The 15,403-nt window shown below is 39.4% G+C and overlaps 1 protein-coding gene across 9 annotated transcripts in view; it reads right to left on the reverse strand.

Annotated features, from left to right (window-relative positions):
* The window catches only part of PTK2 (protein tyrosine kinase 2), a 362,172-nt gene that overhangs the window by 66,029 nt on the left and 280,740 nt on the right, over positions 1-15,403 (reverse strand). For all 9 annotated transcript variants that reach the window (XM_026454573.1, XM_026454578.2, XM_026454577.1 and 6 more), the window contains 2 exons: positions 14,264-14,353; positions 10,516-10,720 (listed from right to left, as the gene is read on the reverse strand). In XM_026454573.1, the coding sequence (XP_026310358.1) occupies positions 10,516-10,720; positions 14,264-14,353 (295 nt within the window). The remainder of the gene's footprint in view (positions 1-10,515; positions 10,721-14,263; positions 14,354-15,403) is intronic.

Consider the following 15,403-nt stretch of genomic DNA (forward strand, 5'->3'; position numbering starts at 1 on the left):
AAACCAAACCAAACCAAACCAAACCAAACCAAACCAAACCAAACCAAACCAAACCAAACCAAACCCAACCCAACCCAACCCAACCCTACCATCTTTGCAGAAAACAAGCCTGAGCCTTGAGATGAAGCTAGGGATGGTATACCTGGAAGTAGCTGACCTAGTGGCTAAAGGCCATGATCACAGCATTACTGCTTATGCCTCTGCTCTTTTTCTCTTTTCTCATAAGCAGTAATGCTGGAGATTATGGCCTTTAGTCACCAGTGGTAGACTGGAAATTCAGTTTCATGGATATATTGAAATCACATTTCTCTCTTATTGTTTCTCTAACTGCAGTAAATAAAGCCTTTGTTTGGTTATTGTGCTATATTGATCTCAAAATTATTTTTAAAAAACCCTGATATCCGCTAAGGTTGTACTTATATTTTTTTCTATTTTTTGAATTGGGGTTGTGGTCTGTCACCCAGGCTGGAGTGCAGTGACTCGATCATGGCTCACTGCAGCCTCGGTCTCCTGGACTCACGTGATCCTCCCATCTCAGTCTCCTGAGTTGCTGAGATTATAGGCATGAGCCTCCGCAAATGTTACTTTAAAATACTGACACCTTTTTCTGTTTCTGCTACGTGTGAGTAGCTCTTATTTGACCAACCCTTTGGCAGATAGGAACTATATACTCTGGATATAAGAAACAACTGTCACAGCATGGGAGAGCAACCACAGGCAGCCAGATCCTGGAGGGAGCTGTCATGAGAAGGAAGAGAATGGCATTGGGTGGGCCCCCACTTTCTAATGGCCATTAGTGAGAAGGAAGGCGCCAGTGTTACTGGCTTGAATAACCAGAGAAATGAGTTTGGAGCAACCACAGCTAGCATAAAGGTAACTGGAAAAAAGGGAAGGGAGAAATCCCAGAATGAAGACAGCCAGGGAAGGAGTGCTTCAAATTCTGAGTATATATTCTAAATAAATCTCTGCTGATCCTAGAAGCATGCACACACAGTGCAGACTCCCAGCTGCCTAGCTAAGGCCAAAATAATTGAACAGAGATTTGCACTGCTGCTCACAGTGGAAAGAAGTTCTGCTACCTACCCATCAGCCACAATGTCTAGGATATAATCTAACCCTTCTTGATATACAAAAAAACATAAAAATGTGACCCATTCTCAAGAGGAGAAAAAATTTAAAGGAGACTGATTCTACAAATGACTCAGATGTTGAAATTAGCAATGATTTAAAAGAAGCTATTATATTCAAGGGCATAAAAGAAAATTTATTCATAATGGATGACAGGAAATGTCAGCAGAGAAATAGAATACAAAAAAAAAAAAAAAAAAAAAAGCCAAACAGAAATTCTATTACCAAAAAATACAGTATATGAAATAAAATCTCCCTTGGATGAAGTGATCAGTAGATAGGGATGACAGAAAAGGAGTTAGGGTACCTGAAGGTGAGTGAATAAAAATGATCCAATCTGAAGTGGGGAAGGTCAGGAATGGGGAGAGGAGGAAGAACAAGGGGAAGGGAAGGTGACAACGAGAGCTTCTGGGACTTGGCCTGAAGGACACCATCAGAAGTCTTAACACACATGCAACTGGAATCTCAGGAGAGAGGGAAAACAGAACAGAAAAATGTATCTGAAGAAATAATGATCTAAGTTTTTCTAAATTTTATAAAGGATATGTTTATAGATTCAACCTTTTGAATCAGCAAATCCTAAACACAACTGACATTAAGAAAACCACACCCAAGCACATCCTACTTAAACTGTTGAAAAATCAAAGAAAGAAAATCATGGAAACTGCCAGAGAAAAATGACACACTGCATACAAAGTAACAATTGCATGACCAGTGACTTCTCATTAAACATAACAGGGCAGAAGACAGTAAACGAACATCTTTAAGGTGCTGGGAAAAAAAAATTACAACTCTGTTAACCTGAAATTCCTATCAACAAAGTTAAGTTCAACTCATTTTTAGATAATATACAACTAATAGAATTCACCACCAACTGATGTGCACCACAAGAAATGCTAAAAAAAATTCTTCATCTGATGGGAAACCAAATGGAAATAAGTTCTTCAAGAACAATAGAGCACTGTACGAAGTTAAATATGGAAGAGTTTCCTTACTTTCTTTAAAATGGTATTTAAGACAAAAATCATAATCTAATTTTGTGGGGTTAATGGCATATGTGAATGTAACATACATGACAACTTCAGCATAATGGACCAAGGTAGTGGTGGTAAATGGACATTCCTGCTGGCAAAGTTTCTACATTTTATATGAAGTACAATGATTAACTCTAAGTAAACTATGAAAAGTTAAGATGTATAGTGTAATTCCCAGAGCAAGCACTAAAAACATAATACAAAAGGTATTGCTAAAATGCAAGTCTGAGAAAAAAATTAAGGCAGAGAAAGAGAGGTAGATGTTAAGTTATTGGTTTCAAAGAGCCAAATTGTGCACTTTGGCAAACTGTGCAAAGACAGTACTACGATAGAGATGTGTGGGTGAGAACCAATGAGGGGTAAGAATTATTGTTAGACATGAAGCAGCTAAGATATAATTTTCAGTAGAAACAATTTACATTTTACATTAAATTCCTATTAAATTCAGATTTGCAGTTTGCTTTTGATCACTGGGAAGACTGAGGGCCAAAACAACACAAACAAAAAAACTCCTAAAGTTCACACGTTGTGAACATTTTAACTGTACCTAGCTATAATTGTGAAACAGATTACTCTTCTAGATAATATCTAGACCCAACAGCATAGCAATGCAAAAAAAAAAAAAAATACTGGTATAATGACTAAAGAGGAATTGAGACACCACCTTTGAAAGGAATTTTGGAAGCAAATACAAAATCACTTAAAAAAAACACACAGTAGTACAAGCAATTTCATGTCATTAATCAAACCTAGGACTTCTAATTTAAAATTCATGTTGTGGGATAAGTGAAGAATCCAAAACAGGTTAAACATGTTTAAGATGCTGTTCACAGATTAATACTTTAAAATTCATATATCTGTAATACATCTATAAAACATCAAAAAGATGTGCTTGATACTTTGATACCAAGTATCTTGGTATTCTTATTATCTGAATAATAAGAATAGCTAACACTCATTCAAAACTCATAAGAACCCTAGAAAGTAGCTACTGAGTAGAAAGAGTACTACACTTTTTAGAAAAGTAGAGAAAGAAGGCCGGGCACGGTGGCTCACGCCTGTAATCCCAGCACTTTTGGAGGCCCAGGAGGGTGGATCCCTTGAGGTCAGGAGTTCAGGACCAGCCTGGCCAACACGGCGAAACTCTGTCTCTACTAAAAATAAAAAAAAAAATTAGCCCGGCACAGTGGTGCACGCCTGTAATCTCAGCTACTCGGGAGGGTGAGGCAAGAGAATTGCTTGAACCAGGGAGGTGGAGGTTGCAGTGAGCAGAGATTGCACCACAGCACTCCAGCCTGGATGACAGTGTGAGACTCCGTCTCAAAAAAAAAAAAAAAAAAAGAAAAGAAAAGCTAAAGATGTTTCCCAAGGATGGTAAAGCGGTGGGGCCAGGATTCAAAGTGAGATCTGTCATTCTAAAGCTCATAATTCTGCACAATTCTGTTACTGGTTACCTTAAAATTAAATACAAATAACTATATATTTTTAAGGATGTTTAACTATAACTGAAAAGTCTTCTGTACTCTAAGGTTGCCAGGTCCCTTCTGGATTTTCAAGGAAAGCTTTGTTGTTACTACTTCCTACTTCTAAATTAGCTAACACAGTGTGTGTGCTTACCATGAGCAATGGACATGGATTATTTATTTATTTATCTGTTTGTTTGAGACAGAGTTTCGCTCTTGTTGCCCAGGCTCGAGTGCAGTGGCACGATCTCGGCTCACTGCAACCTCTGCCTCCTGAGTCCATGCGATTCTCCTGCCTCAGCCTCCTGAGTAGCTGGGATTCACAGGCATCTGCCACCATGCCTGGCTATTTTTTTGTATTTTTAGTAGAGACGAGGTTTCACCATGTTGGCCAGGCTGGTCTTGAACTCCTGACCTCAGGCCTCGGCCTCCCAAAGTGCTGAGATTACAAGTGTGAGCCACTGAGACTGGCCAGATTATTTATTTAATCTTGAGAATATGGGTAGTATATTTGTGATCTTGCTCTTATAAGGGAGGCCTAGTAACTTGCCCAAGGCCACACAATATTTTAAACATTCTTTGAAAAATTACACACGCACACATGCCCATTTACTCTCAAGGTGTTGCTATAACAGCTTGAACTGGCGGTCTCGCAGATCAACTGAAATAGTTTGAGTTCCTTAGATGCCTTGCAGCTTCACTTAGGTATGATACTGAGAAGTGATATGAAAAAAAAGTAAGAAAATCTGTCTGCACCCATGCTGAGCTAAGCTATAGCCCTGACCAACATTTTCCCAAAGGCTGGTTTTGTTTGATCAAGTTAAGAAGCAAAACATGACAGCACATGGTTAAGACAAACAACTACAAATCAAAAACCAAAAGAAACACACACACAAAATCAAAAACAAAAACCCCCAAACAAAAACTTCCAACACCCCCCAGCTGGAGTGAAAGCTCTGTATAAAAGCAGTTCCCAGCAGGCTCTCTGGATGACACTGTGCCATGGTTTGGCTCTGATCTGCTTGAAGTCAACTCTAAGTGACTTGTTCAAAACTTCCAAACCTGCTCCCCAATGTCTGTGAAATTATTGTGTTCCACAGCAGCAAAATACAACACACTCAAAATATGCCAATAAAACAAGTAAAACCAGTAAGAAAATACTTTGAAAGTACACAAGGAAGCCCTGTCCCCCTCAAAGCCTGTGGGGAGGGCCTCTGTGCATCTGCTAATGATGCTGCCATTCCTTTTAAGGACTCTGGTTGATAAACAATGTAAGAAAACCAGCTGCAGGAATTCTCTGTAATAGCATTTTTTTTTTCTTTTTCCTTTTTAACTAACCAATATTAACAACGTGCTCACCAGTCCAAATCATAAAATGGCAGGCACACCTAATGACTCTAGCCAATAAACATCAAGGCAGTCAGTAAAGCATGACAGCTCATAGCTCAAGCTCTGGACTCAGGTGAATTCCAGCTCTGTGTCCTTCTGTTAGGTGCCTAGCCACACAGTTTCATTCTCCTCATCATTGTAAACTGACGATGAAGATACTACCTGTATGTCCCAGGACTGTGAGAATTAAGGTGAAATAGCGTAAAAAAGTTCATGGCACAATGCCTGCCAACAGAAATTGTTCTGTGACTACTAGCTCTTTCAATGTTATAACTAGAAGAGCTAACTGTAGAGGATGGAGACTTGCTATCAATGCACATGGTGCTGGTTCTAAAAATATTCCTAAAGAGCTCAGTGATGGAAGACCAGTTCAAAATCAGGGACTGCTTTCCAAGGTGATACTTACAAGACTGTTGTTCTTTAGAACATAAAGCATCAGGTAAATCTGTTTACATACCACTTACTATATCATCTAATTTACAGAGCAATATTCTTGATAGCCCCAAATTAGAAGTATACGAATTTTCACCAACAGTGGAATGAACTATAGTATATTCACAAATGGAACACTATAAAAATGAGAACTGAGTATAACTACATGAATAATATGGATTAATCCCATAAACTGTTGAGTAAAATAAATTATATATATATGAAGTAAGTACTGACTGATACCATTTACATCATGTTCAAAAACAAGCAGAACCAATCTATAGCCAAGATAGAGGTTACCCTTGGAGGGTGAACAGTGACTGGAAAGGGGTATGTGGAAGATTTCTGGGATGCTGGTAGTACTTTCATTTTGGATGCTGGTGACACACTGTATCCAACTGGTGGAAATCCAGTAAGCTGTCCTTCTTGGTGTGTTTATTAAACATCAATAAAAAGTTTTAAAATATACAAACATCATAACACAAAATTTTAAAGTGATAATTTTGTTTACTACCCTAATTTGCCTAAAATAGATTTAAGAATTTTAATATTAACCTAAAATATTTTTCTAATCTGAGATAAAGCTGATGTTCTTTTTTAAAATAGTGGTACCAACACCTTAGTCAAGAAGAGTACTGTTGGGACATATTATTTTTGAACACACCTGCAAAAAGGCAAATACTAAAGCTGTTTATTATGGTTTCCCTGTGATAGTACCTAACAAAGAATTAACTGAATTAACCAGAAGTTAAATGCCTTTTTTTTTTTTTTTTTTTTTTTTTTTTTTTGAGACAAAGTCTAGCTCTTGTCTCCCAGGCTGGAGTGCAATGGTGCGATCTCAGCTCACTGCAACCTCCGCCTCCCAGGTTCAAGCGATTCTCTTGCCTCAGCCTCCTGAGTAGCTGGGAGATTACAGGTGCCTGCCACCACGCCCAGCTAATTTTTGTATTTTTAGTAGAGACAGGGTTTCACCATGTTGGCCAAGCTTGTCTCGAACTCCTGACCTCAGGTGATCTGCCCGCCTTGGCCTCCCAAAGTGCTGGGATTACAGGAGTGAGCCAACGTGCTCGGGCAAATGACTTTTCACTCAAAAAATACTTAGTGCGCTCTTATAACCTGACAGTCATAAAGCACAAAAATGCTAAAGTATGCATTATAAGAAAATTTCACTATCGATCAATTAAAGGTATTCCTACTGAGGAATTTTTTATACTTGATAACAGACCACTTGCAGGTTAATCTCATTCTACTTCTCAATTAATTAATACCTATGAATAAGTAAACAGGATGTAGGAAGGACAGGTTTCTAGAGTCACAGACATCACCTCATCAAAGCTTGACCAAGGTGATTTTCCTATGAGTTTGCCCAACAGGTTCCATACCAAAAATCACTTATCAACTAATATAGTCAAAAACAAATATACAAGGCTGTGCATGGTGGCTCATGCCTGCAATCTCAGCACTTTGAAAGGCCAAGGTGGGCGGACTGCTTGAGCTCAGGAGTTTGAGACCAGCCTGGGCAACATGGCGAAACCCCATCTCTATCAAAAATACAAAAAATTAGCTGGGTGTGGTGGTGTGGTGTGCATGCCTATAGTCTGAGCTACTCAGGAGCTAAGGTGGGAGAATCACTTGAGCATGGGAGGTGGAGGTTGCAGGCAGCAGAGATGCCGGGAGACCCCGCCTCAACAAAATAAAATACACACACATACACTCCAGTTAAAGATAAGGGGAATCCCACAGTAATTTGAGTCTACTTGCAAATATTCTTTCGAGGTAGGGAAGGAGAATTCTTTCGAGGTCAAGAAGAAGAATGGGATTTGGGAAACATTTTTAACTACCATGGTTTTAACTACCAAAGGGCTATCCAAACTTATTTTTTGTTAAAATTCTGGAAATAATAAAAATTTTGAAAAAATTAGTAACCTATTTAGTTATTGTGATATATTGTTATATGTAAATGTTCAAGTAAGCAATTACATTATATAGTTACACTTTATAATATAAAATGGTGGCCTATTTGGTAGCCCAATTATATATGTTCAAAACGCAAAGTTAAACACCATTTCTAAAACAGAACAATGCAGAATGAATGAATGCTGAATTACCTGTGCTAGTAGTATATAAGAAGATATCCATAAATTATATACTACAGGTACATATTTAAAGTAATTATATGTAGTTCTAAAAATATGTATTGGATACTTTTTGGAGATAATTTACCTCAGTGGAGCATTCCCTAATGTTAAGAATCACTCATATGTTCTAAGCCTTGAACTCAGTGCCTGGATGACCCTTTCTGTATCTAGCTAGCTAAGTTCCTGGCCTGGAGGTTCAGGCAACACCGAGGTGAGTATGACCATCCCTGTCCTCAAGGAGCTTCAGTCTAGTAGGGGATGAGACATACTAGACTGTGAGCTCCTCGAGGGCAGGAAAAGTGTTTTAGTCATCTTTGCCCCAGTGACTAGCACCAGGTTCAGCTACTGTAGGTGCTCAACAGTGTTTATCGAACTGAATTGAACATGGGTTGCAGCCATCTATGGCAGCATAGGGTAAGCCTGATAAGAACAAAGAGCTTTGGAGACTCAGAGGGTGGAGGCCAGTCAGCTGTGAAGTCACAGAAGACCCAGTGCATGAAAGAAGCCGAGAAAGATGGGTAGGATCTCCCCAAGTGAAGGAGGAGGCATTCTGGGCTGAGAGGAGGGTTAGTTTAGCTACCATGTGTGAAAGGGGTGGGAAGACAATCTCAGGCCATAATGAAATGAGGCCTAAATGTTACCGTGGAAGCCTTTAACGAAACATAAAAGGTAACAAAACCCCACTGAAAGTTGTTTTGACCAGGGGAGTTATTTTTCCAGTGACAGTTCAGGAAGATTGACTAAGCTGGTCACGCCAGATGGGAGAAGAGCGCGGGATGGAGGATGGGGGGTGTGCACACGGAGTGAAGCATGACTCCAAGATGGTGTTGAAGATAAAGGCACTATTCCACCCTGGAGGAAGTGAGGAGGAAAGGGCTGGCTTAGAGGAGAATGTAACAGCTTTGCTTTCTGGATAAACATGATGCCCAGCCAGCAATTTAAAATGTAAGTTTGGGATTTGAGAAAAGGGCAGGACCAGAATTACAGACAGAGAGAGGTGAGAAGCAAAGCCGTGTGAATGGGTCAGACATTTAGGAAGAGTAATGAGAGAAAACGGAAGAAAATAAGAGGCTGAGAACAGAAATTCAGTTAATACTCATAGTAATGGTGTAGAGATGGCAAGTCAGTGAGGTACAAAGATATGCCAGGGAGGTAGGGTGATAGAACTGGTATCAGAGAGGAACAATGTCAAGGACAGAAACTGTCAAATCCTGAGGAAAGATCAAGCAGGAACAAATGGGAGCAAAACATGCAATAAAGCATGTCCAAAAACCAGCTGTAAAAGTGAGAGAATAGGCAGTTAAGTTACATGAGAATTAATTAAGGAACTCAAGATTTTTGGCTAGAAGAAGCTAAGAGGAGGTAAGGAAGCTGTTTAGAATTACCCTGAAGGTCTATCGTGTGAAAGGCAGAGTAGGGTTGCTCTATGGGGCCTTGAAAGGAGAACCAGGTCAGCGCGTGAGAGTTATGGGGATGGAGACCAAGAGTGTGGCTGGTCTTTCCGATGTGGTGCTCACTGTATTGTAATAACTGGTGACACCTTGGTCTCCTCCACCAGACTTTAAACTCTCTGGGGACAGGGATTGGGTCTTGTTCACTGTTGAACCCACAGAACCTAGCTTAGAATAACAAAGGTGCTTAGCAAACATTTTCAGACTGGATGACTCCTTTGTGCTTCTACCTATGGGTCTTAATTCTTCTTTGAAATACTCTCCTTAAAAGGAATCCTGTCTAGCAGGTTGAACAGCTTTAACATGTGGAGAGAAGGTTGGGCTAGATGTGAAAGCCTGGACTCTGTAGTTGATGATTTTTAGGAAAAAGACTAAAATACAGCATGAAAAACAAACCCATAAACACTCACGTAAAATCGAGGAAGTCCCCAAGTGTGAAAACAGGTAACACAGTACACATTGAACCATGGTATTGTTTATATAATAAAGCTTCTCATGCCTATGTGTTATATTACAATATCTTGTTTATTACAGTATTAAGTCTCATTCTAGATTCCAATTCAATTCAATTCAACAAATGTTTATTGAGCACTTACATGGTGCCAGGTCCTATGCTTGGCACTGGGGCTACAGAAATCAGTAAGACACAATGATGCCCGTCAAGAGCTCTGAGTATAGCTGGGGACACAGACAAGCAAACAAGAACCTCTCCAGGCCAGGCAACAGGGTAGAGTATGCACATGCTTCTCTGAGGGATTCAGCACATTAATGTCCCCGCGTGCTTCCTCCAGGGGTTTAACAGTACCTGGCACAAAGTAGGAGCCACAAAATGGCACCTGAACAAGCAATGGATGTTTTAAATATAAAAACAGAAGTATTGAAAAGGTGCCAAAGGAATAACTATCTCTTTCGGGGCAGGGCTGATTAGGAAGGCCTCCTGAAGCAGGTAACATCTGAGCTGGGTTCTGAAAACCGAATAAAAGTTTACAGGTGGCAAAGGTCAGGAAAGGGATTTCTGGGAGTGAAGACAGCATGTGAAAAGGCAGTGAGCTGTGTTAGGAGAATTATAAGTAGGTATTGCTGGATCACAAAGTGTGAGGGAGATAGAGAATTATAAGTAGGTATTGCTGGATCACAAAGTGTGAGGGAGATAGAGATGGAGAGTTGTGTTAGATGAGATGAGTGAGGTAACTAGGGACTAAGTTATTATGGGTCTTGCAAGCCATGCTAAGTCAGAAGCTAGGGGAGAGAGATTTGACCATAATTGGAGCTTTATTAAAATTTTAAAGATACAATTTACTTAAGACTCTAGCAAGGTAAAAAGAAATGCAAATCAATTTTAGAAGTAATTGCATTTGAACGAAAAATAGTTCGGCCTTAGATTATACTGATATAATGACCTTAAAATGCTATTACTGCAAGGAGGAGAAGCAGCATAATCTGCCCCCACCCCCAGGCCCTCTCTCCCGCCAACTCCTACCTGAGCTGAGCTTTAAGTTCAGTAAACCTGGGCCGCCTGCTGGGGTCATAGGCCCAGCATTTCGTCATAAGGCTGTAGAGGGTAGGAGGACAATTTGGAGGCATTGGTAATCTTTCCCCATTTTCAATTCGACCGATTACATCATTGTTCTTCACTCCTTGAAAAGGCTTCACACCATGCATCAGTATCTCCCACATACACACACCTGTCAAGTGGGAATGAAAACACAACAGTGAGCTCAGTAAGAAGAGTGTAACTCCCAGGTTCCAAGAAAATCGTTTTTCTAGGCACTTAGAGTACCAGCTGGGAGGTAATGGGCAAGTTATCTACCAAAGCAGCATTATATTCACTCTAGTATAAAATAAGAATAACCTAATGATTTAATATGATGTAAATAATGAAATGTTAAATTATTATCAAGGAAAATGCTATAAATTTTCTCAGTTTATTTCTCTAGAAATCCTCTATTAGAAAACTGCCCACTAGCTACAGTGGTACTTCATGGCTTAATGAACTAGTTCAGGAAACGCCGAATTTTAATCCGCCCCACTTCAGTCTCACCTGTTTATAATTAGAGCGGCTGACTTGAGGTCCAATAAAGAAAATACTAGTGTAAGTCTTATGCTTTTGGAAAACTAAGATTCCTTAAAAAGTTTCCCTTAACAAGGTTGGCCTCTTCTTGTCTAGCGTGCATAAAGGCATCATTATCTGGTTGATTCATGGACTGGTCACTGTTTTCCCCCAGGAAAGATGTGAACTTCTTTGGGCTTCAAGTCTTCCTGCCTATAAATGCCACAGTGTGACCGCAAAAAGTTTACTTGCATTCTACCCTTGGGAAATCCAATACTTGCTCAGTATCTTCTGAATAATCCTTAAACATTCACCTTTAGGATGGGATAAAGAAAATGTAGTACGTATATGCCATGTAATACTATGCAGGCATAAAAGAATGAAACCATGGCCTTTGCAGCACCACAGAAACAACTGAAAGTCATGTATCCGAAGTGAATTAATGCAGAAACAGAAAGCCAAACACTGCATGTTCTCACTTATAAGAGGGAGCTAAACACTGGATACATACGGACATGAAGATGGAAACAACAGACACTGGGAAATACAAGAGCAGGGGGGGAACGAGGTCAGTAATGGTTGAAAAACTACCCAGTGGGTACTATGTTCACTATTTGGGTGACAGGTTCCACTGAAGCCCAAACCTTAGGACTGTGCAACATATCCATGTAACAAACCTGCGCATGGACCCTCTGACTCTAAAATTAAAAAATAAAAATAAAAAATTCACCTTTAAAACAAACAAGAAACCTAAAACTGGCAATGAACATACAATGCAATGGAAAGGAAATGGAGAGAACTGCTGGTGTAAAGGACGGATGTTTTCTCCTAGTGCCTTATCATCACTGCTTTGCACTTGGTTATTCTGGGCTTCTTGCTACCTGTGGAGCACACCAAAAACATCCCTTTACCTTCCTCACAAGCTCTCTTCTTTGTAGGTACATTTGTAATGTAGTTCTTTATAATGCTTTTCCTCTGGGAAAAGTTTCTGTCATTTCAAATCTACTTCTATCACAAAACAATGTACAACTGATGCCTTGAAGAAAGGAACTGTGACTTTATTTTTGCATCTTTAGAACCTAGAATGAAATCTGCCTCAAAAGAAGCAAGGCATATTACCATCTTGATGTGAATTAGATTCTGAACTTAGCCAAGAATTCAAGAATTTCAATGTAAAGAGTATCTGACAAACATAATGCCTTAGTACTGCTTTTCTCACAAGAAGTTACAACAATATCATCAGTAGTAGCAACACTGGGTATCATTTCTGGAGAACTTAATGTGCTCCTGGCACACTTCTTAGACATTTTACAAACATGTATTTTTGAGACAAAGTCTCCATCACAGCTCACTGCAGCCTCCACTTCCCAGGTTCAAGTGATGCTCCCACCTCAGCCTCCTGAGTAGCTGAAACTATCAGCACATGCAACCCAAACCAGCTAATTTTTGTATTTTTTGTAGAGATGGGGTCTTGCTATGTTGCCCAGGCTGGTCTTGAACTCCTGGGTTAAAAGTGATCCTTCCTCCTTGGCCTCCCAAAATACTAGGATTACAGGCATGAGCCACCATGCCCAGCCTCATATATTACCCTTAATCCTCACAATAACCTTATGTTTCTTTAAATATTGCATTATATCACATTTGACAAAAATCACATCCACTGATTATAGGAAACATCATCACTTTATATGATCAAAAAAGGGAGAAGAATGCTGAAAACTAAAGTGTGATACAATTCTTTCTTCCCTCTTAGAATTTTTATTTTATTCTTACCAAAAGAGCTCTTTTAAAGTCATTCAGACATTACAGTAACAATATTAACAAAACAAAGTCCACATGAGTGCAAGCAAGTACAACTACATTAAAAAATGCCTCCAATCATTACCGACTGTAAAATGCCACTGATTTTAAGAAATACTCCAGTTCTAGAAATGTTAACATGTAAGAAAATAGGCATCTTATAAGTTTTGAAACATGAAATTTCTCTGAAAAGGTAAGTTACTTGCTCTGTGGATTACACAGCTAATAATCAAGGCCTTGGGATTTGAACCACATCAATTGGACTTCAGAGCTTTTTGTAATCATGTCATGCCGTATCCTGTTCTATTTGAAAGTTCCTTCCTCTACCTAGTTATCTATTGGGACATTAAACGATGATTAAGAATCAACAGTAAGTAAACAGAAGAAAAAAATAAGAACACATACTTGATCAAGTTACTTTTATTTATAAGAGGAAAAAAGGTACATAATCTTAACAGGGCATCTCCTCCAAAATAGTTTCTAATTTAGCAGAGATAACATGTCCACAAGTCTATTAACAGAATCAACATGAGTGTTATGACAAAGAAAGAAAGTGTAGGAAATGTACAGAAAGGAAGAGCAAGGCTTCAAGGACATTTAAGGTGGACCTTGAGGGTTAGGTAGGATTTCAACTGGAAGAAGAAGGCATTCTGGGTAGAAGGAATAACACCAAGAAAAATGAAGAGTGGGGTCGAGGGAAGAGCCATTCATGTTAAAAATAGTGAGTAATTTTAAAATTTGGATAAAGTATTTTAAATAAGTAGCAAAGAATAAATGAGAGCCACACTTTTACACCAGCTAGAAGGAATTGCAATAACCACAGAGCAGGAGAATGATGACCTTACAGCAGGTGGGGAAGAACAAATGAGATTATCAAAAAAGCAGAAGCTACAGAAAACAAAGGATCAAATTTCCAAGTCTTGAGATAGGTTAGGAAGGAGCTTGGACCTCAGAATAAAGAGACAAGGTAGAATTTTAGATACTCAAGGTTGGAGGGGCCAGGTGTTTACTGTTTAATGTCATTCATATGAAAAGAATGAATTAGACGGCAAAGGGAGAGAGAGAAAAGAAAGAAGGAAATGAGCAAAATATCCCCCCTTTGAGGAAAGAAGAGACAGCAATGGGGAACAGAAAGGAAGAGTGATGGAAGGAGCTGGGCAATCAGAACTGTGGACCCTTATGGAAGCTGTGCCCAGAAGCTGATGCACAGTAGATGCCAGGCTATTTATTGTCAAATTAATCAAAAGAAGTCTGATGAGGAGATGATCAGGTTAGGGAAGGCAAATCAACCTACATATTCCAAAGAGAGATTTTTTTTTTTTTGTATAACATATGAAATATAATTTTTAAATAAAACAAAACTTTTAAGAATACTCACCAAACATCCATACGTCACTAGCTGAGGTAAAACGTCGAAAATTGATTGACTCTGGAGCCATCCATTTAATAGGCAATTTTCCTTTGGAAGCTAGAAGATTAATTTTAAAAAATAAATTTTCCTTGTTATCTGCTTAAGAATCTAACAGAGCTAGCTGAGATGTTCAGTATCAAAGGAAAAAGCTTTAACTATTTGACCCCTTGAAACTTCCATTTCTTTGGGAGAACTACTTTTCACTTTCTTTATGTTTTGAGGTCACTTAGGGGTGAGGAATGGTTAGATGGTAGATAAATAAAATACTAATGTCCTTCTCTCTATAGAGAGGCAAAGAACAGGGAGGGAGAGCAAACCCCAGTTTACCAGGGGTTTAGGTGCAGGTATTAGGTGCAGCTCCGTTATGTAAGATTCCACAGTTTACAGAAGAGATACTTATCTGTAGCTTAGAATGCTTGCTATACACATATCCTGCCAATAATAAGTAATATATAGTCGATCCTCACTGGTGGTAGTTAATGTTATATAAAGTTGTTACAAACACAGAACCACTGCTCTCAGGAGAAATATGTACACATATATTCGTATCTCACAAAGATTACAATCTTAACTCATGAAACAACTCATTCTGGTAGGTTATATTTCCTTTAGAAAAGAACGCTCAGATGTGTTAAGCGACTTGCCCAAGACTGCCCCACTAACAGGTACCAGAGTTGGGATTCAAACCTCTCCAACCACCAGAGCCTGAGCTGCTGGCTCTGCCCTGTGCGGTTCCCTCCCAGCCCTGACCCTGTGTTCCCACCTCTGGCTGCGACAGAAGGGAGAGACTGCGGCCTTGCTGAACCTCAGCTGCATATTTCGGTATTAGGGAATACTCCATTTTTTTGATGCTCTGTGCATGTCCTCAAATGACTATGAAAGCACCTTGAGTATTGATTTTGGGAATTACAAACATATGTTAGCCACTAGGTGAACGCACCAACGCAGACTCCACAAATAATCAGGCATGTGAGGAGCAGGAAGGGGCAATGGGATGAGAAGGACTTCTCTAGGGAAGCCTGAAATCAGCTCCCTTTTCAGACCTAAATGTTTTCTTTGTGCCACAAAGGCAGGTCACCCAAAACCTTAGTAAACATTTCCTCAACT

This window comes from Piliocolobus tephrosceles, chromosome 7, assembly GCF_002776525.5.
Source record: "Piliocolobus tephrosceles isolate RC106 chromosome 7, ASM277652v3, whole genome shotgun sequence".
NCBI classification, from domain to species: domain Eukaryota; kingdom Metazoa; phylum Chordata; class Mammalia; order Primates; family Cercopithecidae; genus Piliocolobus; species Piliocolobus tephrosceles.